Source organism: Dipteris shenzhenensis, chromosome 11 (assembly GCF_047967505.1).
Source record: "Dipteris shenzhenensis isolate YYH24624 ecotype China chromosome 11, Dip_SZ_1.0, whole genome shotgun sequence".
Taxonomy (NCBI): domain Eukaryota; kingdom Viridiplantae; phylum Streptophyta; class Polypodiopsida; order Gleicheniales; family Dipteridaceae; genus Dipteris; species Dipteris shenzhenensis.
In genome coordinates, this window is record NC_141606.1 from 5,867,211 (window position 1) to 5,893,039 (window position 25,829).

At 48.9% G+C, this 25,829-nt stretch overlaps 1 protein-coding gene across 1 annotated transcript in view; it reads right to left on the bottom strand.

The window, feature by feature from the left end:
- Window positions 1-24,817, bottom strand: part of LOC147896537 (uncharacterized) — a 38,856-nt gene extending 14,039 nt beyond the window's left edge. Inside the window, exons 1-3 of the mRNA XM_087381990.1 lie at window positions 24,753-24,817; window positions 24,005-24,668; window positions 23,193-23,678 (exon numbers count right to left, since the gene is read on the bottom strand). Of these exons, the coding sequence (XP_087238116.1) occupies window positions 23,193-23,678; window positions 24,005-24,529 (1,011 nt within the window). The 5' untranslated portion in view covers window positions 24,530-24,668; window positions 24,753-24,817. The remainder of the gene's footprint in view (window positions 1-23,192; window positions 23,679-24,004; window positions 24,669-24,752) is intronic.
- Between the last annotated feature and the right edge of the window lie 1,012 nt (window positions 24,818-25,829).

A 25,829-nucleotide genomic window follows, 5' to 3' on the forward strand; every position in this document is an offset into this window, starting at 1 on the left:
TAACATATCCAACTTTCAGTTGTTCATTACACGTATGGGATGCCTTGAAAGCTTCTCATTTCTCAGCTATCAACTGCTTTTTGCCGTTCTGATCAGCTGTCAAAGCCTCAGGCTGACTGTAGTAGGTACGATCGACGAAGCACTTCTCCTGGTCAAGCACCATGGGGACCAATTCCTCCCAGGTCAACTCATTCCCCCTACCACTGGTGATCAAGGATGAATATAAGGCCCCGTACTGAGAGGATAATTGGGACAGAAGAGTTACGGGCATGTCCTCTGCTTCCCCACCTGAAGGATCTCCTGCTGAAGTTCATGTAGCTTGTTGATGTGGTCCCGCATTGATGAAGACTTCTTGGGATCCAACAAACGCATCTAGACCTCCAGTGAAACCCTCTTCATGGGAGAGGTTTGATTATACATGGACGCCAAATGCTCCCATATGCTTTTGGCCACTATCATGTGCTTTACGTGATTAATCACCTGAGGAGTACAGTTAAGAAATATTAATAATCTTACCCTGGCATTGACACGGTCCCAGAGCTGAGACAGGGTCTCGACCTCCTTCTGCTACAAGATGCCAAAGTCCTTCACCAAGGGATCTCGTCGGGTAACACCTATCAGATGAATCTGCTAGGTCGTATGACTGCAACACAGACTCCATCATCACCCGCCAAACACTGTAATTGATCCCATCCAACTGCCGGTCAACCGGGAACGTGGGCAACACTGGAATTCTAGTCTTGTTCTCAACCATCTTGATCAAAGTTGCCATGTCGGAGTGAAGAGGATGATGAACTAAAAGAGAAGGTGGATGGGATAGAAGGGAACTGAGGGCTGAAGAAAGGAGAGGGCTGAAGAAGAGGATGAAGGGACTGACAGCCCAATGTACATTCTCACATCGCTTTCAGTCCCTTAGGAACACCTCCTCTCCAATCTGAAAACACCCTTCAAAGTCGCCCTTTGCTGGTCACCCGAACAGTCCACTCCTCGCACGCGCTCCTCCTCAAAGATACCTCCGAACAGCACCCTAATCCTCCTCTCTGTGTGTTGGCTCAACACCCCCTCCGCTCCTCGGGTCTCAAGCCAACCGTGGCTTTGAAGCCATGTGAGAAGTGCAGCGGAAATGAACGGGGGAGAGAGAGAGAGAGAGAGAGAGAGAGAGAGAGAGAGAGCCTCACACACACACCACACTGAGAAGGAGAGAAAGGAGAGAGAGGCACAAGAGAACTGCAAGTCATCTCTAGAGAAAACCCCGCTACAACTTGGGGAAAACCTCGGAACCAACACGCTGCTCGAGAGCTCACACCAACAGCAAACCACAAGAATGGGAGCACAAGGGGGTGGATGAACTGCTCCACTACCCTGCTCCTCAAGTGCTACTCTAGGCTGGCTCTGTTCCTCTGCCAGGCACCGCAATGAAGTGATGAAAGCACATGTGGGGGGGGGGCTATATATAGCCCCCCAGCCTCCTAGTCGGCCAGCAAAGGGCAGGGCCAACCAGACTGCTCATGAGGGCCGACCCTCAGGCCTAGGGGACGACCCCTACAGCCTCCCTTACAGGGCTGTCATTTCCCTAAGAGAGGGCACACAACCCCCCAAAACAGGGCTATATCCAGTCAGGGTGGCCGACCTCCACCCATTCCTCTACAGCACACAAAAAGGGGCCCATAGGAGGCGCCTAAGGGCAGCAAGGTGAGACACACCTGCCCACACAACCCTGCACCTCACCTGGGAACCTCTGTGGCCTACGTGGCACCCCATGAGGCACTGGAAACCACAACGGGAGATGGGCACACCCACAATGCAGGCCCTCCCTCTCTACCCTAGCCTCACTCACCGGGTGGGCACACCCACAAGCAAGGCCCTCTCTCTCTCTAGGTGACATCAGGAGATGTTGACCTCTAACAGCCTCATGGCAAAACTGTTTGAAAAGTCGTTGGAGAAAAGAATAAGTACATGGGCTAGAGCCCTCTCTCAGGCTGCTTTTAGTCCCAAACATTCCATAGTGGATGACTCGATTAGTCTTAGGGCGTGCAAAGACAAATTATTATATTATTGCTTTGTAGAGTTACAAGAAAGCTTTTGAGATGGAAAAGCTATGGGAAAGAATGGATTAACTTGAAGTCCCTCTAGAGCTAACAATTGCTATGGCCATGCTATATCAAAGGGTCACAGACGCACTTACACATCCCACCAAAAACTCCACATATAAAGCCTCTTTTATCAGTGATATGGGAGTAAAACAGACCTCTCTCCCCCACACTCTTTGGACTCTTCATGGATGAACTAGAGCAATGGAAAAGACAAAAGGACGGAGGGGGCATTCAGATTGCAGGATATGTGGTTTTATTGCTTATCTACGCAGATGATGTGGCCCTTTTTGCCAAAAATGCAGCTCAGCTTCAAAAGCACCTTAATGCTCTCTCAGATTTCTGCAAAAACACACGTATGACTGTAAATACAGACAAGGCCAAGGTGATGAAATGACCTCCCTCCCAACACAACAGGTTGAAGCTACTTTGATCCAAATGGCGACGCATAGGAAGACACTCCTAGCATCTGGGAGCAAGCACTGACGACCAAGGGGGCTGATGGAGACTGAGTTGGGCAGGATTACTTACCCTTGTGCAGTTTGTCGTCGGCTTTTTCTTGTCCAACAGAGTTATGTCTAGAACCCCCTGGACCTTGCATTTTGTACTTGTCTTTTTTCCAGTCCCACAGATCCTTACGGTTCTCCCACAGAATTTAACAAGCATCAACAGCCTAGAAATGCTTCACTAAAGGCAAGGGGAGAAGCACGGGAAAGCAATGTAATCACAGATTACTGGTATGACCAGGATTGTAAAGATGCAAACAGAGAATGGAAGATAGCAGTCACAACTGAAAAGAAGGGCAAAGCTCGAATATATAAGCAAGTGGTAAGGAACAAAAAAAGATATTTCTCAAGAGTAACCAGCTTGAAAGCAAAATCCAAAAGTTTTTTCAAAAATTGTATGGGAGCAAACCCCAAGAAAGGAAGGCAAAATGGGAAGACATGATACAATTTGTCAAAAGCCTATACGTATTCTTGAGCAAAAAATCAGTAATTGGGCAGAGGAACAAGGAGTCAGGGCACCATCCCATGCAGGGTTCCGTCCCAAACACTCAACAGTGGATCATTTGGTTGACATAAGGGCTGCAACTGAAGGAGTCAAGCATAAGAAAGAGGCTGTCTACTGTTGTTTTGTAGACTTCAAGAAAGCCTTCAATACAGTCCCACGTAGGAAGTTATGGGAGAGATTGGAAACGCTTAAAGTCCCTCAAGAACTTAGAGAATCCACATACCGACTGTATGAGAAGGTTCTAGCAGAGCTAGCACAGCCGCTAGTAGATGGGTCATGCTCCACGTTACCAAGACAGTGTCATCATTGTAGGGAGCTTGGCCATCTAGCCAAGGCATACCTGAGGTTCACTAACCGTCAGGGGGAGGATGTGAGTAGTGCAGCAGAAATGAACAGAGAGAGAGAGAGAGCACGCCTCACACACACACCACATTGAGAGGGAGAAGGGAAAACAGAGTGATCTCAGGCCAAAACCCCACCCATAACCCTAGGCTGACCCCTCTATGCTCTACATAAGGGGCTGCACAGGCCCTATAGGGATCGCTGTGCCCCCTGCCCTCCAGCCAACTAGCAAGGGGGCCCATGGCCGACCCCTCTGCCCTATACACAAGGCTGGCATTCAGCCCTACTACACATCTAGGAGCCGCCACCCTCTGCCCTAGGACCCGCCACATGGGAGGCTGCCAAGTGGCCGACCAGCAGATGGAGCCTCAAAAGCAAGACAAGCCTCTGCTGGGGTCTACAAAGCTGCCCTATATACAAGGCTGGCATTCAGCCCTACTACACATCTGGGAGCCGACCCCCTCTGCCCTAGGACCCGCCACATGGGAGGCTGCCACAAGCCTCTGCTGGGGTCTACAAAGCTGCCTACAAGGCCACCTCTCCTGGCACACAATGGGCACCTCCACAGCCGCCAAAGGGGACCTTTGATTTGCGACTCCCGTAATTTGCACGTGATTGCCTTGAGCCTCTAGGACGCAAGGGTCCACCCATGGGGCGGGACTTGGGGAATTAAAATTCCTAGTGGGCCCTTGGAAATAGTGAATGTGCGCTCACTTACTAGGCAATTAATTCCTAGGGCCAAAGTGTGCAACAGGGAGGCCAAAACAATGGTGCAATTAAAAAACTGCTTTTAGGGGCCAAATGGGTGGTGCAATAAAAAAACATTGCTTTTTGGAGCCTAGGGCTTTAAAAGGGAGGGGGAAGCCCTTCTTTTAGGGGCAATTAGCCAAATCAATTCCAGAGGAGCCAGATCATCAGTTTGGAGCTGCCAGTGCCTGCCAGGTGCTGCTAGAGTCAAATCGCTTTTTACCAAGAGGTTCCAGAGCCTGCCAGGGGAATTCGTTTTTACCCAGAGGCCAGTTTCAGGTGATCCATCATCCAAGGCCTGCCAGGGAAGTTCGTTTTTACCGAAGGGCCAGTTTCAGGTGATCAAGGGCCTGCCAGGGAAATTCGTTTTTACCCAAGAGCCAGTTCCAGGTGATCCAGGGCCTGCCAGAGCAAATCGCAATTGATCCAGGAGCCTATTGCAGGTGGCGATTTCTGCCAAGATGTTTGTTCCAGTTTGCAATTTGCTTTTGGGCTCTTCCAAGCTGTTCCAAGTGCTTGCGATTGGTTCTAGGGCTGTTCCAAGAGTTCTGGACTTGACCAGGCTACCCCGGGGAACTGCGACTTGATTTTTCAGGCTTTCAGGCTCTGCAAGAGATTTCGACTTGATTTCTGGAGCTTTCTGGGTGTTGTGGCTGGTTTTGGTATCTTTCCAAGCGTGGGTGTTCTATTCTAGGCTGCTTCTGGGCTGTGCCAGGGCGGAATCAGCTTTTCTCTGCAAGATCTTGAGTTTTCTAGCCTATGGATACTCAATAGAAGGAGGCTTGCTTTTTGGCCTGCTTTTGCCCTTCCCTAATTGGTTGCTGGCTAGTTAAGGGTTGATTTATGCTGTTGGGTAGTGGCCAAGGAGGCTATAGACTAAGGCAACCCGTTGGGAAGTGTTTAATTGTTTGATTGCACCAGAGTTCAGCTGTTGAGGGCTTTGTCTTGTAGTTGTTCAGCCGCGTTTGGCTAGTTAGGCACTTGGATGTGCAATTGCAGGAGTGGTTCATACAGTGGATGCTATTGGGGTCTTTGTTGCATGCTTTGGTTGGCTGAGGATACAGGATTGTCTTACTTGATGCCGTTCACCGTTTGAAGTTGAGCAAGGAATTACAAGGTGGGCTGGACGGGGAGTCTATGGGCATTGGTTTGCTTGTGGTGCAGCTTCCCAAAGACCTTTGTAATCAGCCGCTTGGCTTCAAATGAATGTTAAATAAGTACCGCGAGGGGCACCAACGTTTGGGGCCAATCGTTTCAAGCTGTGGTCAGCCCACAAGCCCAATTTTCAGGAATACCTGCTAATCAAACAGTTGGGTTTCAGCCTAGTTTACAGCCCAATTTACAGCCCATGGGACAGAACATGATGTCTGCCAATGTTGGAGCAGCCCTAGGGATGCAAACAGGTATGCCTAATGCAGCAACAGGTAACCTTGCTTTGGGAAATATGCAAAATTTGGGTGCTGGTCTGAATAATACAGCTTTTCCTAATGCTGGTAGTGTGGGGCATAGAGTGAGTGCTGCTGTCCCGTTTGCCCAAGCACCTGTTGATGATAATTCGGCACCTCAAGGGAAGTTGAAGGACTTTAAAGAGGCAAGTGCAGCCGTGAAATTTGAGACATTTAGTGGGGTGCAGGATAAACTTAAGGCCTTGACCTTTTTGCAGCAGTTCAATGCAGCCTACATAGGAGGGAATTTCACAGAGTCATCCAAGGTACGCCGGGCTACTAGTTTCCTAAAGGGGAATGCACTTCAGTGGTGGACCACTATGCTTATGCAAAACACCGCACCAAACACGTGTGTAGGTTTCAAGCAGGTGTTTTCGACTGCGTGGCTTACCACGACTTTTGAAGTAGATATCATGACTACTTGGCATGAGCTGAATTCCATTAATTGCCGCAATTTAGAGGAGTATAACAGCAAGTTTTGGACGACTTTGTTGCCCGTTAGCTCCTACCAGCTTGTTCCTTTCACTGAGTAGGTGGAGAAATATTGTTGCGGGCTGCCTAAGGAGTTGAGAGACTACTGCACGAAGACTCAAGTCTCCAACATGTCTCAGCTTATCGAGCATGCTAGCACCGCATATGCTTTGATGCAGGGGAGGACTCATGGGTTACAGAAGCAAGAATCTAAGAATGGATCTCGTGGGGATAAGTATGATAGAAAAGGTAATCGTCAAAAGGATGAACGTAATCGTTTGTCTCCAGAGGAACGCCGCGCTTTATATGAAGCTGGCAAATGTTTTATTTGCAAAGAGGAGGGACATCGGTATAGAGATTGTCCCAACCGTATGAAGAAGGAGCCGGCTAGTGACACGGATGAGCCACAAAATGTTCCGAAGGGCAAGAGTTCCCAATTTCACAGCGGGTTGTTACGGCTGGTTTTATGTAGCGCAGTATACAGGTACTTGTAAAAAGAATTTTGTATGGCAGAGTCCGCCATTCTTTTTGGCATCTGATTCTGGATTATGTATACGGTTTGCAGGATGGTGTTTTCCCTGCTACTTTTGGATGCTCTTTTGTCATGAGGTTTCGACTAAATGAGATAGCTATTTTTGTCATGAGGTTTCGACAAAAATAAGAATGCTATTTTTGCCATGAGGTTTCGGTAAAATATGCATGTTATTCTTGTCGTGAGGATTCGACAAGATGGGAATGCTCTTTTTTGTCATGTGGTTTCGACAAAAAGAAAATGGATTCCCCTAGACCTTGATTCCGAATGCGCAATTCCTGGAAGTGGTCTATGTCGTGCATCGTTGGCCGCGATGTACGTGGTGTACTAGTCACATTGGGTGTACCAGTCGCTTGGTTTGCAATGTTATACGTATTTGTTATCTGCAGCTTATCAGCTTTTCTCTACAAGATCTTGGGTTTTCTAGCCTCAGTGACCTAGCTCTGTGGATACTAGGTAGAAGGAGGCTTGCTTTTTGGCCTGCTTTTGCCGTTCCTTGATTGGTTGCTGGCTAGTTATTGCGTTTGGGTTTCTTTCCTCGCAAAGAAGGGTTGATTTATGCTGTTGGGCAGTGGCCAGGGAGGCTATAGACTAAGGCAACCCGTTGGGAGTGTTTGGTTGTTTGATTGCACCAGAGTTCAGCTGTTGAGGGCTTTGTCTTGCAGTTGTTCAGCCGTGTTTGGCTGGTTAGGCACTTGGATGTGCAATTGCAGGAGTGGTTCAGACAATGGATGCTAATGGGGTCTCTGTTGCATGCTTTGGTTGGCTGAGGATACAAGATTGTCTAGTGATTGGATGCCATTCACTCTTTGAAGTTGAGCAGGGAATTACAAGGTGGGCTGGACAGGGAGTCTGTGGGCGTTGGTTTGCTTGTGGTGCAGCTTCCCGGAGACTTTTGTAATCAGCCGCTTGGCTTCAAATGAATGTTAAATAAATACCGCAAGCGGCGCCAACGTTTGGGGCCAATCGATGTCCTTGTTTCTGAGTAGGAGCGCTCTAGCTCTCTTGTGATTTGTTTTGTGGTGCATATTTACTCATCAATTTACTATGTATGTTGTAATTAAGTGGATCCTACCACCCTCTACGTTGTTGAGGCTGGTTTCAGCTGGAACTCCCACAAGGACCTGGTATGCACATGTGCCTAGGTGGGCTCCCAACCTTGCTCCTATTCTATCCTCATGGAGTGCGGGCACACCCACAACAAGGCCCTCTCTCTGGACTAGCCTAACCTCACGAGGGCAGGCACACCCACAAGCGTTGGCCCTCTCTCTCTAAGTGAGATCAGGAGATGTTGACCTCCAACAGAGGAAGTCAGGTAGCAGCACGACACCACCTTCCTCCAGCACCGACGGTGCAAGCTTCGCATTCCAAAGGTTCCTACAAGAATGGCTTGCATCCTGGTCTAGAACAAGAGGACAAGAAAACATGCAAAGAAAAATGCAAAAAGAGGGCTAAACCAAGTTGCGAGGCAGAGGCCGTCACCCAATGTCATTGCCCCTCCTCCACCACACAATTAAGACAAAGGCAAGGGGAAGAGATACCTGATGAGAGTCCCCTTCCTTCAAGAAGAGGATCTTAGTTGGGGGCACACACGCCCCCTCACTCTTGAGTGGAGGAGGGGGCAACTGAAGCTAGGTAGTACCTCTAACAAGGCCGCAAGACGTGACAATTCCTCCCCTAAAACCCGGCTAGGAGCGCCTGATCTTCCCTCTGACTCCCCAGTTCCTCCAAGGGAGCCAAGGCTCACCCCCTTTTCTAGTTCTGGACTACCTCTTTCGAGGTGACAAACAGATTGGGAAGACTCACCCTCCAACCCACAGCCAAGGTGGACCGCTGAGAGCATTTATTCGCAAGCCTCTAGCTTTAGGAGGGCGTTGTTCTCCTACCCTCAATCCTCCCAATAAATTGGACAGTAGGGAGCTGAAATGGGCAGGGTTTTCACTACTAGGTGCGTCAGCAGCCCCAACATTTAATCTTGAGACAAGGTTGTGGCGGCCCCTTCTGGGCGATTGATAGATGTTCTGATGATCCAAGACCACTTGTACTCAGCAATGGACATCACAAGACGCAGATGCTTACTTCAGAACATGGCCTAGAGATTTAGTCCTGTATACCTTTCTCACACATTTTTTGGATCATTACTCGATATCTATTTGCATTTATTATGATCATATGTTTACTGACCATACATGTGAGTTTTCTTTGTTGAGTTCATGTGACAAGACATCACACCTTGCCTGGCTATCTTCTACAAGTGCTGCATGTATGGTTATTCACAGTTCAGAGCACTTAGCATGGGTGATCACCATGTATGATATCTTTAGTATAGCTTTTGTCACCTTCAGTGTGACTACACTATTTACATTGCTAGCACATGACACCTTCAATGTGCCCATGACATCTTCAGTATAGTCTACGTCACCTCCAATATATATCACCTTTAGAGTGATCTATCACCTTCTATGTGATTTGTGATCTTTAGATGACTTTAACATTTCATTATGACTTACTTTTCCCACCTTCACCGATACTACTGCGCACGTCCTCCCTCAAGAAGATGGAGTCGGGAATCCGGCACGAGCGGGGAGGAAGGGACTGAGCTGCCGAATCTAATGATAAGAGCACAGGCGCGTGGTCAGAAAGTGTCGTCCCTGGCACTATACCCGCCTGACCGCCTCTGCTGATGGCCCAATCACTGACATAAAATCTATCCAGTCTCTCCAGGAGTCTGCCTCCTTCCCTGCGGAAGCCCCACGAGAAGTCCAAGCTCCCGTGCCAACGGCGGAAGGACGGGTCTCTCCAGCTGTCCCTACCTCCCGTCGCGAAGATAAAGGAGTCCCAAGCGGACTGCTCTGCCTGAGCCATACCTGTAAACTCTGGTCCTCGGCCCTGCTGGTCCTCTAAGGTCTCCAGATTGTTGAAGTCACCTCCAACAATCCAGGAATCCATGTCTGGGAGAATCCCTGTAAGTGTCCTCCAGAAGGTGGCTCTGCATCGGAGGTCTGTGGGAGCATAGATGTTGAGGATCCCTATTTTGGAACCCTCCAACTCGAGGCCTACCCAAAGGGCACGGCCTGAAATCAACGTACCATGACCAAAAACTCCCTGGGCTAACTGCTCGCACACAGAAGTACAGACACCGCCACTCCTCCCCTGTGCGCCGATCGAGGGCTCCCAATAAGTGTGAGAGCGTCCAGGGAGAATCTTCCCGCAACTACGGGAATGAGCCACAGAAAGCTTGTGCTCCTGGAGCAGAAGTATATCCAAGCAACCAATCACTGCTGGCTGAAGTTCCTGTCTCAAGATGAGCTTCCTAGGACCACGGGTGCCAGAAGAATGAAACCCGTTCACATTCCAGGAGACAAGGTGTAGGCTCATGGTGAGGACTGGTAGGTTGCGAACAACTGTCTGCTCGCGGCAGATGTCGATGAAGAAGCTGACATGTCGGAATGGAGGCGCTGACGCTTATGAGAGGGTTTGGAGGGGGAGGCGGGATCGTCCTGCCCGTTCTTCAACACCTTTAGCAAAGGCGTAAGGCCTTTAGTACCATGAACAAATGCTTTCTCGAGCCAACCCGAGATCTCTGAAGTAGTCCTCCCGTAGAAGGCTTGGAGTTTCTGAGGGGTCCAGGCTCTGACATCCTGGGGGAGGGGCCACGACAGAGGGGGCCTAAGGATCACAATCAATCTGAAGCGTTTGGCGGCGCAACACCACCGCAGGCGCACGTCACCCTCAGACCACTGAGTCTCGAGAAGCTGTCCACCGGACGGGCCTATCCAGGAGCAAACCTGAGCGTGCGTCTGCTCTCTGAGAGCCTCCCAGACCGAGTCGTCTGTCCAAGTCTCGGTGCCGTCGCTGAGGAATGTGAAAGCAAAGCTAGGGCCATCCCTCGGGGCCAAGGCTGCGATCTTCCCATCCGCCCCTTTACGGAGCAGGAAGATACTGATGTCGAGACAAGCAGGAAAGGTCCCAAGGTCGGCCACATCCAAGTAGTCCCAGGGGCCAGATCTGTAGAAGTCGCAGGGAAGCTCTCTCTCCTGAAGCTGAGGCCCACCAGAGTCTGCAACTGAGGGGCTAGCAAACAGGGAAGACTGCTCCAGTGGTGGTGTAGATTCAGGGTGACCAACCTGTGGAGGGGAAGGGGGAGGTGGCTGGGGGGTACGCAACTCAGACTCCACGGAGGCGACTAGTGGGGGGTGTGGAGGAGGGGGAGTGGGGGCTGCCCGCCGCTGGGGAACCATCGGTACAGCTGACACTGCAGAAGAGCTGAGAGAGGCGGGGGGGGCGGGGGGGGCTGCACCTGGGACTGGGGCTGAGAAGGAAGAGGAGGAGACTAAAGAGGAAGAGGCGGGGGCTGATGCTGCGGGTCGGGAAGAGGGGGTGCGCCTGGGGAAGGGGCTGGGACTGAGTGGAAGGGGGCTAGGGAGCGGCAGAGAGGGGGACCTGAGGCTGTGGAGGGCGGGCTACCTTCGAAGAAGGAGCTCTCCCAGGACCCTGGGGCGGCTGCCTGTCAGGTCTCTGAGGCGCTACTGCAGGTTGGGTAACCTCTGCCTCCTTGCCTTTTTTGGAAATCTTCTTATTCTTTCCTCTTTTCCTTCTAACCTCAGTCCAACCGCCAGCTATCTCTGGACCGGACTCCAGCTGCCTCTGCTCCTCCTGACGTGGCTGCCCGGAGGAGGGGGGGGCGGAGAGGGAGGGGGAGGGGGAGGGGGAGGGGGCGGGGGGGCCGAGAGGAACTGGAGAATCGTGGACAAACAGCAGCAAGGTGCCCAAAGCCGTGACACCTCAAGCACTGGCTTGGCTGTCCTGTGACTACCATGCTCTGGGTAATGCTGCCGGCATCTGTCACGATCTCAATCACTGCAAGGAGAGACGCAGGGTCCGCCACAGCCACACGGACTCGAGGGGCTCCTGCCGTAGTAACCGCGTCGGCGAAAGTGTCATGCATAACCCAGCCAAAGTGGGAGCCCAGGTCCCTGACAATCGGCCGCAGCTCAGCAGCAAGGCCTGGAAAAACTAGCGTCACTGGGTGGCGAGGTATGCGGAAACGAGCATCAAAATCTGCTGCACTAAATCCACGGTACCAAGGGACTATCATAATGATCTTTCCATCCACAGATGTGGGGGAACCAGCAATCAGGTTGCTCGCCGCTTTCGCAGTAGAGAGTTTGAGCCAGAAGATGCCCCTTCCCATAAGGGCCACCTCCTCAATGTGGCTGTCCTCTAGCATGAGAGTGGCCTGGAGCCAGTCCCTGATGGTTGATCTGGAGGGGGAATGTCCAATGACTCTGCCATAGACAGAGGTAAGGGCAAATTCATTGGCAACCTCCTGTACCCGAGACGATTGTTGCTCTGTCAAGATAACGCGGTAGGCATCTGGAGAGGGAGGGTCCGACTGGGCCTCCGGTTCCGGGCAGGGAGCCGCCATACCGCCAAGACAAACTACGAGACCTCCGATGAAGAAGAGGCTGCCACCCAAAAAAGGGGGGGGGGGGGGGGGGGATAGACGAGCGGGGTGGAGCCTGGGTGTGATGAAGAAGGGTGAGGCGAAACGGGACGAAGCGGGTCGGGTGGGGGAAGCGGAGGCGCAGGCGGGGGCGAAGGCGGAGGGCGGAGGCGGGAGTGGAGGGAGGGGGCGAAGGTGAGGGGGAGGGATGGCGGTGGAAGCGAGGGCGGGAGGCCAGGAGGCGGAGGGAGCGGGGGTGGGGGCGGAGGATGGAGGGCGGGGGGGGTGAAGAGGCGAGGGCGGGGGACGGCTGAGGTGGGGCGGGGCGGGGCGGAATGGCGGGGGGGGCGGGGCGGAAGGGCAGGAGGGGCAAGGTGGCGGGGCGGAAGGGCGAGAGGGGCGAGGGGCAGGCGGGTGGGGAGCGTGGTGAGGGGCGGGGGAGGCGTTGCGAGGGCGAGGTGGAGAGCGAGGCGAGGGGCGAGGGAGGGGCGGGTGGAGAACGAGGCGAGGGGGAGGGGCGTAGCGAGGGAGCGAGGGCGGGTGGGGAGCGAAGCGAGGGGTGGGGGAGGGCGTAGCGAGGGGGAGAGGTGAGGCGGAGGGGCGAGGCAGGGGGGGCGGAGGGCGCAGCGAGGGGGTGAGACGGGAGGTGGGGGGGTGAGGCGAGGGGCGGCGAGGGTCGAGGGCGGAGAGGCGAGGGGGTGAGGGCGGCCGAGGCGGGGGTGAGCAAGGTGAGGTAGAGGCTGCGGGAGGGAGGGAGAGGGCTCGCAGGAGCTTTGTTGGATCTTCTGAAGTTCCCCAATGTTGGATTACTTTTCCCACCTTTAGTACGATCTTGTTTACACCATCTACAATATGGTGATGGATCCATGATAGTCGCATCTAGTGACAGGATGTTGGAAGCTAGTGAATGAGGTGGACTTCACATCAGTGAAGTTAGAGTCATTTGACTATTTCCTACCGGATCACCCTCCACCTAATACTAAGTTATCAACACGATGTACAAGACTGATGATGCTCTGCACATCCACATTTTCTCAGAGCATCATCCACAAAAGTTTTCTAACACTCGATGGGTCTCCACATCTTCTCAGAGCATCATCCACAAAAGTTTTCTAACACTCGATGGGTCTCCAACATCCAAGATTTATTTCTAACACCTTCAAACTGGCTTCAGGGTGAGCCTTGGTGCGTTGGGCACTGGTGCTTGGTTTAATGAGGGCAGAAGATCATGTAGTGTTTAACCGTGAGGTGGATGTGATTTTCAGAACCCCTTATCTTTGAGCATTGGGTCTAGCACCTTGATCACTCACATGCACATTAGATAGAGCGGTCTAAAGGATGGCTTGAGCTTGAGTAACTTCTGAGTTGTCTAAGTCAAGTTATGAGCCTAGCAAACCTAGGATGTGCATTTGTTCTAGGCCTATTAATTTAATTAATGGGTAGAGCCAAAATTTTGAACAGACCTAATTAAAGGATTAAAATAACTCCTAAAACCTCTTCTAACCTAGAATGACCAATCAAATACTACAATTAGAAAATAAGCTATTAAAAATCGTTTTTCCAGCTTTTCATAGCTTTTTCGACCTGTTTTTTTTGCTTTCTAAGCTTTCTATTTTCACCCAAGATGTATAAGAAAATTGGAATGAGTTCTAAGCAGTCTAATTGCTCTCTCTTGCAAATTCGCACACTCTCCTTGCTACTCCTTGCTAATTCACCCTCTTCCTATCCACCTTCCTTGCTGTCCGTTTGCACTCTAGCAACTTTCCTTCACTTTTCTACTGCTCCATAATCTCCTTCTACTATCCAACTTGACGATTTGCTGGAATTCTGCTTTCAGCTTGCTGTTTTGCCATACCCGGGTCAAAAAATTGAGAGACAGGTTTGTGCCTATACAATAATTTCATAAATCTTTTGCTGAGATTGGCAGATTTTGGATCTCTCTTCACCAGGTTTTTATCAGGGCTGCCAGTGGTTGCTTTCTATAGTTTTATGTATTGACTTCTCCCAATTTTCATTCATCAGGCACATCATTGTATAAGTTTTAGACTGCTTATTCATGTCTTAGGATTTCTAGGTTACCTTGGGTTCTATCCGAAGGGTCTGCATTACTATTGTAATTGAAGCTAAGCATCATTGTAATAAAGAAATACACCTGGGATCAGCCCAAGTAGAATGTGTACCTCATTCACACACCCCCGAATGCCGGACTCTTCTCTTCTCGACCCTTTGTGTGAAATTTGAATGATATTTGTGTGGATGTTCATCTCAAAGATATTTGTGTGGATGTTCATCTCAAAATAATGGCTATTTAAAATTCTTAATTTATTGAGTAATTCAACTAAAAATTGTGATGACTTTGACAGGTCCCCAGCACTAGGACACAATGGAAGAGTTTGCACCTTTGTGGGCAAGGCCTTAGCTTTGGAGATTTTTTACAAGGACGAGCTGATAGGAGGTAAAGCTGTGTGGACGAGCAATTTGGGTAGGGGATCTCCATATGGGGTCCTCAATGTTTATGCACCGTCATGTCCCCAACAGAGGGGCCCTTTCGGGAGGTAGCTCATAGATTTTCTTCCTAAGGTGGACTCCTGGATCGTTGGAGGAGATTGCACAACAATCTAGAGTTCAAGAACGATAAGCAAAGAGGGGAGTCCTTCTCTTTCATGTCAACAATGGAGAGAGACACCAGGGAACAATTTATTTTTTCCATCCGAGGTTGAGATACTTGGCAAGAGCCCAAATTTACTAGGCTCCCAGGTAGCCTCTTCTTCTCCTTTGGTCAAAGACACACAGACGATCTGCTAGAGTAGGTAGATAGATCCTACATTGGTGATTGATTGGGCTCTGCATAAAGGAGGGATCCGCAGGCATCTTGGTAGGTCGTCTAACCATTCTCCCATCACATGCATTTGGAACAGCCTCAAGCAGATTTCCCGCAGCATGGAGTGAGGATTCCAGACGCATTATTTCAAGAGGAGGAGGTCCAGCACACCATCGTTCAGATACCAATCGTAGATAAGGCCTATCCCCAAGATGGCTAGGCTCTATTGGACAACGAAGGCCATTCAGAGGAGTAGCACAGAGATGCAGGCCCAGACTTTGAGACGCAGAGAGGCTATACAGTCGAGAGAGAAGACCTTAAGAGAGACTTGGCATCCATAAAGAGGTTGAGGGAGCAAAAGCCCAACTCCCCTTGATTGACAATTAAATATGAAAGCACTCAGTTGACCCTCTACGAGACTGAGGCCAAAAGGGCAAAGTACTTGTGCTATTCCTCATAGGCTCGTTAGGTATAGCAAGGGACAGGATGGTGAGCCGGTTTTTTCAAATAAAGGTCCGCATTTAGTTGGTGCACAGCTGGGCAGCTTCACTCGGATAGTTAGGAGATTCTAGAGGCCAGAATGGCAGAGTACTCATACCATTCCTCATGGGCTAGTTAGGTATAACAAGGGGTCAGGATCATGAGCTGGTTTTTTCAGACAACGGGTCCGCAAATTGGTGCACAGCTTCAAAGGCTGCGTGACAAGGGCAGCACCACTTTCTTTAGTCAGCTTTTCTAGGCAGAAGAGGACACCCCATAAATACATGCACAACAAGGAAGGAGGTGTGGACCCACATCCTTCTGTGCTCTCTTTGAGTGTGATGAGGCAATTAGAAACCCCCTTCACAAACAAGGATCTTTTTGAGGCCCTCAAGGCCATCCCGACAAAAGTGCCCAAGGAAAGATGGTGTCTCCCCGCTCTTAATGTGCCTAGCATTTCAGGAGAAATTTTATGTGGCCACCCCACTGTGCCTGGCATTTCTAGAGAATTTTTACTCAAGGCAGCTAGCTGCCTTATAATCTCTCCCCCCATGGGTGGATTTGTCCAATCCCAAGGGGAGGCGATCAACATTCAACAGTGGCACCCAATTACTCTCTTAGACACTACAAATCAAGGTCTTGAGTTTGTGGTTGTGCCCACACCTCCCCGACATCATTCACGACACAAGGACAAACTTTGTCTAGGAGAGGAGTCATCTTCAGTTTTTGGGAAGCCACGGTGTGGGCGTGTCAAGAGGCTCAACCGCTTACAACTTTACTCTTGGATTGTAAGAAGGCATGGAATAGGGTGAACAAGGTCTTTTTGGAGGGGACCATGGGAATATTAGGCTTCTGAGAGCAGTGGGTACCCGAGACCTCTGCCATGTACGTATGTAGCACCAGCCGGATGCTAATGGTAGGTCACACGAGAGAGGCCTTCTCGCTCTCCATTCAGGAACGCCACACTGCCCTTTGGCCCCCTTCTTGTTTTTGTTTGTGGCAAAGGTCTTGGGCTACTTTTTGAGATCTCATAAGGCCGGCCTTGTGGGATGTGCTCGCCAATCCGTCAAGACAAGAACTTCTTGGATTCATTGTTTGCAGACGACACGGCCCTAGAGTTTTCCCAACTCCCAAGCAGCATCAGCTACTCATTCGGCAAAGGCATCATGACGTGTTACACAAGCGTCTCGACAGATTTGGGGACTGGCGGTGCACAAGGGAGGAGTCACAGGCATCTTAACTGGGACAACAATGTCAAACCACTCACCGATAGTGCTTCACCTAGAGCCCTTTTGCAGGAGGAAAAGGTGCAGCAAGCCATAGCAGAGATTTGGCAGCAGCCAACTACGCCCCCTCATGAAGCATGGGCCAGCTCTGCAACAACAGCAATTCAAAGGAATGGTGTTGTAGAGGCGTCCTAGTGGCTTGCAAATCAGTACGAGAGGCGCATGCCTTGACCTCTAGGCCACGAGATCCGCAGAGCAGAATTCTTTCACCACTCCTCCATGATGCAGTGGGTCATAGGATGACTAGGTAGTTTTCCCAGACCACTGGCCCTCCATCCGCAGCGACCCTGGCCCTCCATCCGCAGCTTCAGTGGCTTTGGGACGAGCGGTCATATTCACTCGGACCCACAGAAAATTTTGGTGATGATCACGGCCTTCTACAGTCTGTTGTTTCAGTATGAAGAGGAGACCCCTCAAGTCTTCTCTAACTGGGAGTCCATGTGAGCACACACTCCTTCAATGGTCTCGCACGGCATGAGCAGAGGATGGATTCCCCATTCACCAACGAGGAGCTCATGGAAGCTCTCAAGGCCTCTTCCACTGCAAAAGTGCCTAGGAGAGGATGTTGTAGCCTCTTACTCCCTACAAACTTTTTGAATTGTCTCCAAACCAAATTGGCAGCTACATTGTGAGATTGGGAGCCACTGAAAGTAATCATTGAATATTTTGGAGTAAGGAAACAAATAGTGTGAATCATTGATTTCAAAATCTGTGATAAGTGGCACGGCTACTTAAAAGCCGTAACAAGAGAGTAGTTTACTTAGCTTCATCTTGTTTGTCCCATGGATCTTGTTGGGTGTCTAGAGAACATGGATCCTAACACACCAATTGGCTAGGCAAGTGCTTATAGTATAACAAAACATTGTATGAATTTCTTTTTCTACAGAATTTTGATATATTTAAAGTGATGTCCAATCCCATAGATGATGAAGGGTCTCAAGCGCAGAATTTGATGTAAGAGCCACTATTTAAAGTGATGTTCAGTCCGATAGATGCTGAAGTGTCTCAAGCGGACTTAATACAATCATATCATTTCATCTCTCTCTCTCTCTCTCTCTCTCTCTCTCTCTCTCTCTCTCTCTCACCCATCGGTCTTCCGAAGACTCTAATAAATTTTCTTTTCTCTCTCTCTCTCTCTCTCTCTCTCTCTCTCTCTCAACCTCTCCCACTCGCTAGCCTCTCTCGCTAGCCCTCCGCTCCCGCTAGCCCCTCCGCTCAGCCTTTCTTTCTCTCCATCTGTACCTCCATACAGCCTCTCCCGTAGCTCTCCGTCCGTATAGCGCCTCCCATACAGCCCCTCTGTCTGTACCGTACACCCCGTTCGTACCGCCATCCGTACAACACCTCCGTACCACAACCGTACCTCCATCCTTCGTCGTCTATACCACAGCTCGTACCTCCGCCCCGTCAACACTTCTCCATACCTTCCGTCCGTACCTAGTCCTTGTCCTCCCTAACCTCGAGTTGGGCTAAACCCCCAACCCAACCCGGGGGTTAGGTTAAGCCAGGGGGTTCAACATACAGCCAATTATGGATTGCCCTACCCTCTCCTCCAAGTTCCCCTCAACTCCCTCAACTCCTTTAACATCCATCAGGACTTGGTACTCTGCAGTTGCAGCCATGACACCCTCTCCATATGCACAGAGTTACCAACAAGAAGGCTCAAAACGACCCATCCTCGGGCAACAGGATCAGATTTTTTATTTGCAACAAGCAGTGCGAGAGCTACGATTGGAGCTGGAAAAAGTAAAGGCCCGACTTCACATTCTGGAAGGGCCTGGTAAGCAAGCAGTAATTTGAGGCTGTAAAATCTTGTAAGGATTCCCCCCCTACCCCGCAGCTAGTCTCTACAGTCAAAGATCTTGTTCACACTAGTACAAACTGCTAAGAAGGAAGTGATTGTGGAAGTGGACAACAAAGCAAGTAAGTATGATATTCAAGCAAATGTTAAAGCACGAAGCTAGATGTGATAATGCGCTGAAGATTAGAATAGGGGGACTCCTAGAAGATTGGTACAAAGAGGAGGACACATATAGTGAAATATTAACAAAGATCAAATCAAGCTTGCCCAACATTGAATGGGTGAATGATGATGAGCAGGATGACGACTCTAGGCCAGCTTCTATTTTGCAACTATAGAGGTCATGCAATCCTTACACTGAAGTCAAAAGATATGCAGATCAAGCTTCTTCGACAATCTTACAAGCTGAAGGGCACCAAAGTATGGATAGCAGAGGAGCTTACACAAACTCAACTCAAGATTAAGGCAATTGAATTAGCTAAAGTCAGGGCTGCCAGAAAGGATGGAAAATGGGCGGTTTACCGTGAAGACGTAGCACTAATCAGAGAGTTTAAATCAAAACCAAAAGACTCTCAATCTTAAACTGATGTATGGCTGTTTATTCTTCCAGAATATCATGTAGGTACTCTAAATAATAGGGGTTGCTTTTTGCCCTCCTTGGGAGCTGCCATGTGCCCTCCCTAAAGCAGATGTACTAGAGGATTTCTTGCTGTCCCATAGACCCTCTGGTCTCCAGTGGACGTTAATAGACTCTCTCTCTCTCTCTCTCTCTCTCTCTCTCTCTCTCTCTCTCTCTCTCTCTCTCTGCCCGTCACCTCTCTCAGCCCGTCACCTCTCTCAGCCTGTCGCCCGTCAACCTCTCTTAGCCCGTTGCCCGCCAACCTCTCTCTCAGCCCGTCGCCCATCCCCCGTCAACCTCTCTCAGCCCGTCGCCCGTCGCCTCACCCTCAGCCTTGTTACCTCTTCGCCCATCGCTCGTCACCTCAGCCTCGTTCGTCGTCAACTCCCGTCGCCCGTCACGCGTCGTCGTCGCCCGTAGCCTCAACCTTTCCTTTTCCTTTGGTTCTTTAGAAGACCGCCGGCAGCTACCAACAGTTCCAACCGACAACCGCCAGCAGTTCCAACCAACAGCCACCACCAGCAGTTTCAACCCCCCTTCCAACTTCGTTAACAACAGCCTCACTTCAAAAACAAAAAACCCTAACTTAACATAGCCTAGGTTAACTCTGACCTAACCGAACCTCGACAGAGGTTAACCCAACCCAGGGGTTAACCCCTAGTTGGGCTGAACCCCCAGCCCAGCTAGGGGGTTAGCTCAAGGGGCAGTAGAAGATATGGCGAGCAAGGAATGGCCGAGCCTCTCTTATAAGTCCCCCCCCTCAACCCCAATCATTTCAGGCAGCAGGTCTCGATACACCACCGTTGCAGCTATGACACCCTCTCCATATGCACATACATACCTACAAGGAGGTTTGGACCGACCCATCATTAGGCACCATGAACAGATTTTTTATCTACAAGAGCAAGTAAGAGAGTTAAAGATGCAACTAGCAGATGCAGTAGCTAGAATTCAAGTTCTAGAAGGACCTGGCAAGCAGGAAGTCATCGATGAGGTTGTAAAATCTTACAAGGCTTCCCCCCCTACCCCCCAGCTACTCTCCACAGTCAAAGACCTAGTTCACATTGAAGTACAGACCGCAAAAAAGGAAGTGATTGTGGAGTTTGATGCAAAGGTTAACAAGGCTGACATTCAGGAAGAGATTACAGAACATGCAGCTAGGCTTGATAATGCTTTGAAGATTAGAATAGGGGGACTCCCCGAAGGATGGTACAAAGAGGAAGACTCTTTCAGCGACACCTAAGCACATGTCAAAGTAGCCATGCCTAATATTGATTGGACAGTTGATAAGGATGATGCTCTTGATGATGACGATGAACCCAGAGCAACTCATATCTTACAGTCTAAAGGTCATGCTATCATTACGCTTAACTCGAGGGATCTACGAGTCAAGCTTCTCCGACAATCCTACAAGCTGAAAGGAACTAAGATATGGATAGCTAAAGAGCTTAAACGAGATCAATTGAAAAATAAGGCAGCAGAATTAGCTAAGTTCAAGGCTGCAAGGAATGATGGGAAATGGGCAGTGTACCATGAGGGCATAGCGCTCATTAAAGAGTTTAAATCCAAGCCAAAAGACTCTCAGTCTTAAACTGATGTATGGCCGATTATGTTTCTTTCCAAGTCATAATGTAGGCACTCTAAATAAATGGAGCTGCTTTATGCACTCCCTGGGAGCTACCCTCCCTAAGCTGATGTACTAAGTGGTTTTCATGCTGTCCCAAACACTTCTTGGTCTTCCGAGGACGTTAATAGACTTTCTTTCTTTCTTTCTGTGCGCTTGGCCTCTATCTGCTTGCAATGTGCCGACACAAGGAGGCTCTACTACGACATATTAGAGAGGAGCAGGAGGGGACCAAACGACTAGATATATTAGGGAGAAGCAGGAGGCGACCAAACTACAGGATATAGAGGCTAACAGGGCACAACGACATGTCACAAACTTTTATGCATTTGAGTCAACTCCAGGACACAGCAGGTGGAGGAGAAGGAGATAGCTGATATGCGGGCAATCTGGATCACTCATAGGGATGGAGAAACCACCTACGACACGAAGAGCACACTCTATTGAGGTCCGGCCTATCACAACTTTCGTCAGGGGAGACCGCCCGAGACGAGGGGTCATATACCTAGATGAATCCAGGAACATTCCCAAACTCATCCTCTTAAAACACAACATAGTGCAGTTTCAATCTCACGAGAGTCACTCATAAGATTGAAAACCATAAACTCCATCACACATAGCAGGGACTAGCTACTATGACATCCCCACTGACGTCATCACCGCCCAACAGTGGGTGTAGACCATAGACGAGGGGTCACTCTGAACATAGCCCAGCAGGTTCAGAGATCAAGGAGACCATGCCCTCCCTCGCCACCACAACGTGAAACAGACCGACAGACAGATCCGAAATATTTTCGCCGCTAACAGGCGAGCCACCACGGTGCCGGGCTTTAGTTCTGAGTCCCAGCTCTCAGCCTACTTCAATTAGTATCTAATTTATACTTGATTTTGCTCGAGCTATTGAGCTCTTTCGATCAGTTGAGCACTCAACAACGGCCTTAGTGCACCCTTTGCCCCAGCCCATTGAGGCTTGTATGAGTTTTTCCTTTTTTGGTGTACTTTGTACTTTGTCCCATAGGCCCGCGAGGCCTCCTGCGGACGTTGATACATCTCTCTCTCTCTCTCTCTCTCTCTCTCTCTCTCTCTCTCTCTCTCTCCCCCCGACAAACCAAACAACAGCAAACATTGACAGCGCCACAAGATATTGAGGCAGACCGATCACAGCGACATGTCATGGACTTTTATGCATTCAAGTCGGCTCCGGGACACAGTGAAGTGGAGGAAGAGGAGTTAGTAGACATGCGAGCAGCATGGATAAGCGGAGAGAGACGACACAATACTGCCGAGCGATCCACACACGCCACGGAGAACGACCAAAGCGTGCAGGATCAAGGTCTAACCCATCTCCACCCTCCTCATAGGAGACTGCCCGAGACGAGGCATCACTCTTGATATAGCTCTTCGGATACAGAGGTCAAGGAGACCACACCCTCCGCCCTGCAGCGGGAGACAGCCTGACAAACGAAGATCCAGGATATCTTTGCAGCCCACTGGAGAGCTACCACCATGCCGTGTTTTGGGTACTAAGTCTCAGCTTCTCATTTTTTAGATATATAGCTTACTTTAGCATATATGATATCACTCAGCAAGGGCCTTAGCGTGCCCTTTGCTTCAGCCCTCAGTGGCTTGTATGAGTTTCTGTCCATTTGTTGTACTTTGTCCATAGGCCCGTGAGGCCTCCCAAGGACTTTAATATCTCTCTCTCAGCAAGGGCCCTAGTGTGCCCTTTGCTCCAGCCTTTTGAGGCTTGTATGAATTTTTTCCTTTATGGTGTACTTTGTACTTTGTCCCATAGGCCCGTGAGGCCTTCCGCCAACGTTAATACATCTCTCTCTCTCTCTCTCTCTCTCTCTCTCTGCTTCTCCTTCCCCTTTCTTACAGCCTTCAGGAGTGGAGTCCACTCTTGTACACAAGTGCTGAAGAAAAACAGAGTTTTAGACTGAAAAAGCTCTTACAAACAGCTCAAAAACCTTGATAGTAAGCCCCAACTTCAATTGCAAAACATTTCAAACATTGAGAACACTTGTGATGCTTGCTTGCAGTTGCGATGAATAATGGCTGTTGTAGGGCATCCAGCATACATCAGCAAGGTTTATTTCAGATACAGTAAATGAACCAATGACCATGATTAAATGAATCATGTAAAAGCAAACCAAAACACGTGGCTTTCAAATAATAAGCATCACCCATTGCAAACTTCTATGGCATCCCCATCATGTACAAGAAAGACCAGTTAGTATGACATCCCCTGCAAACTGATCATACATGAAACAATAAACATATGATATACACACATACAACCTAGCAACACATACAAAAGTCTTCATACTGCCTGATTGCCAAAGCTCCAGATATGAATAACAGATGCAGAGAGCTAATCATCCATAACAATCCGTCCTCCAAAAACTGCCTGAAAATAAGCTTTATCGCATGTAAACAAACCGTTTATCTGTACAGGGACAGCAACAACTGCAAACCTGACGAATGAAACGTAGCAGCCTACTATCAGGCCCTATTCCAGCAAGTTGAGTAGCCGATCTGAATGCATATCCCCTAGTTGGCCTCAAGGAAGAGTCTCGCTCATCAATCTTAAAGGTGTACTTGATGGATGAAAGTAAAGCATGACCTAATTGTCTGCGGACTGAACGCGAGGCCATGTGATCAGGGTCTTCCAAGGTTCTCCATGTGAGATTGTAGCTTAAATCATGATGCTTATCGGATACCAACCCAACAGAAAGTCCCACCAGGCGCTCTTTGTAGGAGCAATACTTCTGCCAATCCTGTGTGAATAGTGAAGCTCGAGTTACCAATGCAGCTGGCAAACCCTTGAATCTGGGATAGAACAGTCCAGCACTCATTTCAGAAGTACCATCCCAGCCATAACTCCCAGTACTATCCCAAGTCTCACCATATCCAAGCAGATTCTTCCACTTGATAGAGCCTTCACACGTCCAGCTTCTGGTCTATAAACGCCAAAGAGAACATAGTCAACAAAATGGTGCAAGACAGCTGAACCATCTAAGCAGTTCTAAACAGGAAACAGCATAACACTGCATTTACACCATTACATATACAGCTTCTCATGACTGCAAAGTTCAAGCGTATGCAACATCAGACACAAGGCATATGATCACCAGAGATTCCTGCTGGAAAGTGGGTCTAGCCTCAATATTCCTAAGAGGCTCCAAGTTTATGGGTTTTTCGTATAGGGATACAGGATTCCTGATCAAGCAGAATAAAATTTTAACCAAAATCAAACAAGACTTTACACGAAATTGCAACCACCCACCTCTGGCTTAGAAAAGACCCCCAAGTCACCCGAGTACGGTCTCTTTGCCTCCTCGACCTCCACAATCACATTAGCTGTTCCTGGAAGCTCCACGGGACCAACTTCGAGGGAAATAATGCACTTTTCAAATATACCCATGCTTTCTAGGCGGGCATTCGCTCGAGCTACTTCCTGAAGGAGCTCCTGCGTCGTTTGCACATTTTTGACAGGTTCTAATTGTGCTTCTATGACAGATTGCTTCGTTCGAACATTACCTTCGATCCTTACATCATGAACTCTAACTTTGATAGGCTCTTGTGCGAACTTCTTAAACAAGCGCTCAAAGCGAGCGGGACTGACGGAGTCCTCACGAGTTTCATCCTCCTCAACGTCAGGAGTCGCGTCCTCCTTTTTCGCCCCGTTGATAGCGTAGGCATTTTCATCATGATCTGCGTTGTCGCTGCCGGAGGAGTCGCTATTGTCTTTGGGTTCTTCATTTTCGTGATTCGGTTGTCCCCCATCTTCTGTAGCAAGTTCCTCTTTCATACTTCTTTCGGCTGGCTTGATTCAATCTTGCTGCAGAAGCGTTGCCAAGGTCCTTTTACAGTAACATTGTCTCTACCTGTTTCTCACTAATCACCTCAACATGGACACCTATATTCACAGCACCCTCTCTTGTTTGGAGCTGCAATTTCAAAGTAATGTTCAAACTTCATAATTGGATAAATTTCAATCAAATGACAATGAGAAAAGTGAGAATAACTTCTACCTATAACAAGGTGAATGATATGCCTCTCTCTGAGTGAAATGCCTAGAGAGAGCATAAAATTGGAGGCCCCAGGGTGAAAGAGATTAAGAGTGTGCAAGAGGAGTAAATGCGAATGGCCAAAAAGTCATACAAGGGGACCCCAAATTATCACTACTCTACAAGTGCACCACCCATAATTTAAGAGTGAGAGAGCATGAATAATAACAATGATTTTATTTTTCCTGTCTCAAAACCACAACCTTCACTAAGGCCTTCCCATGGCAGGCCAAAAACTTGAGTGTGCACTTCATTTCCAAAGAATAATAGGTACTTAAAAGGTTTTGAAGGAATAGGCAAAGTATGTTCTTACTTAAACCAAGCTCCTCATGACTTTGAGGAAGTTGGACGTATAACACTTTAGGACAATGGTTAAAGACTCTTTGTATGTCAATAAAAAGTTGTCCTAAACCTAACAAATTAAGACAATTCAGAATGCTTTAGGACTCACTGGAAGACCCCCTAATAGTGATAACTTATAGGTTAATATTAGGTCATAAGAATGGTGGATGAGATGGTAGCATACAACACACATCTGATGGCATATGGCTTGAGTTGGGCTGATAACATGAGAGGTAAGGGGCACCTTTTTTGTTGTTTGAAAGCTACCATCACCTAATCAATGTATTTGGATTTAACAGAACATCATCAGATTGTAAAACAACACATGGGAATTCCCTTCCCAATCATCCAATTTACGAGTTTAACAAACACGCATGGTTCAGTAGTCAAAGCAACTTCGTCACTTTCATGTACCCATTGGGACATTGCCCTTGTAAGGATTCGAGTTAGACTAGATGTGAATCTCTCACAATGTATGCTCTTATAAGGATTCGAGTTAGTAAATAGAATATCAAAAAGAGAACAAGACTACTCAATTGCACCTCTATAATTAAAGAAGATGTCACCAAGGAGGATGTCTTTTAAGAAGTAAATAAGAAACTAGCTAAAGACTTAGTTAATGACTCGATAATCACATTCATACAATGAATGCAAACTTCAAATAAGAATGCACCATAATACTTGATGCACCACGATCAA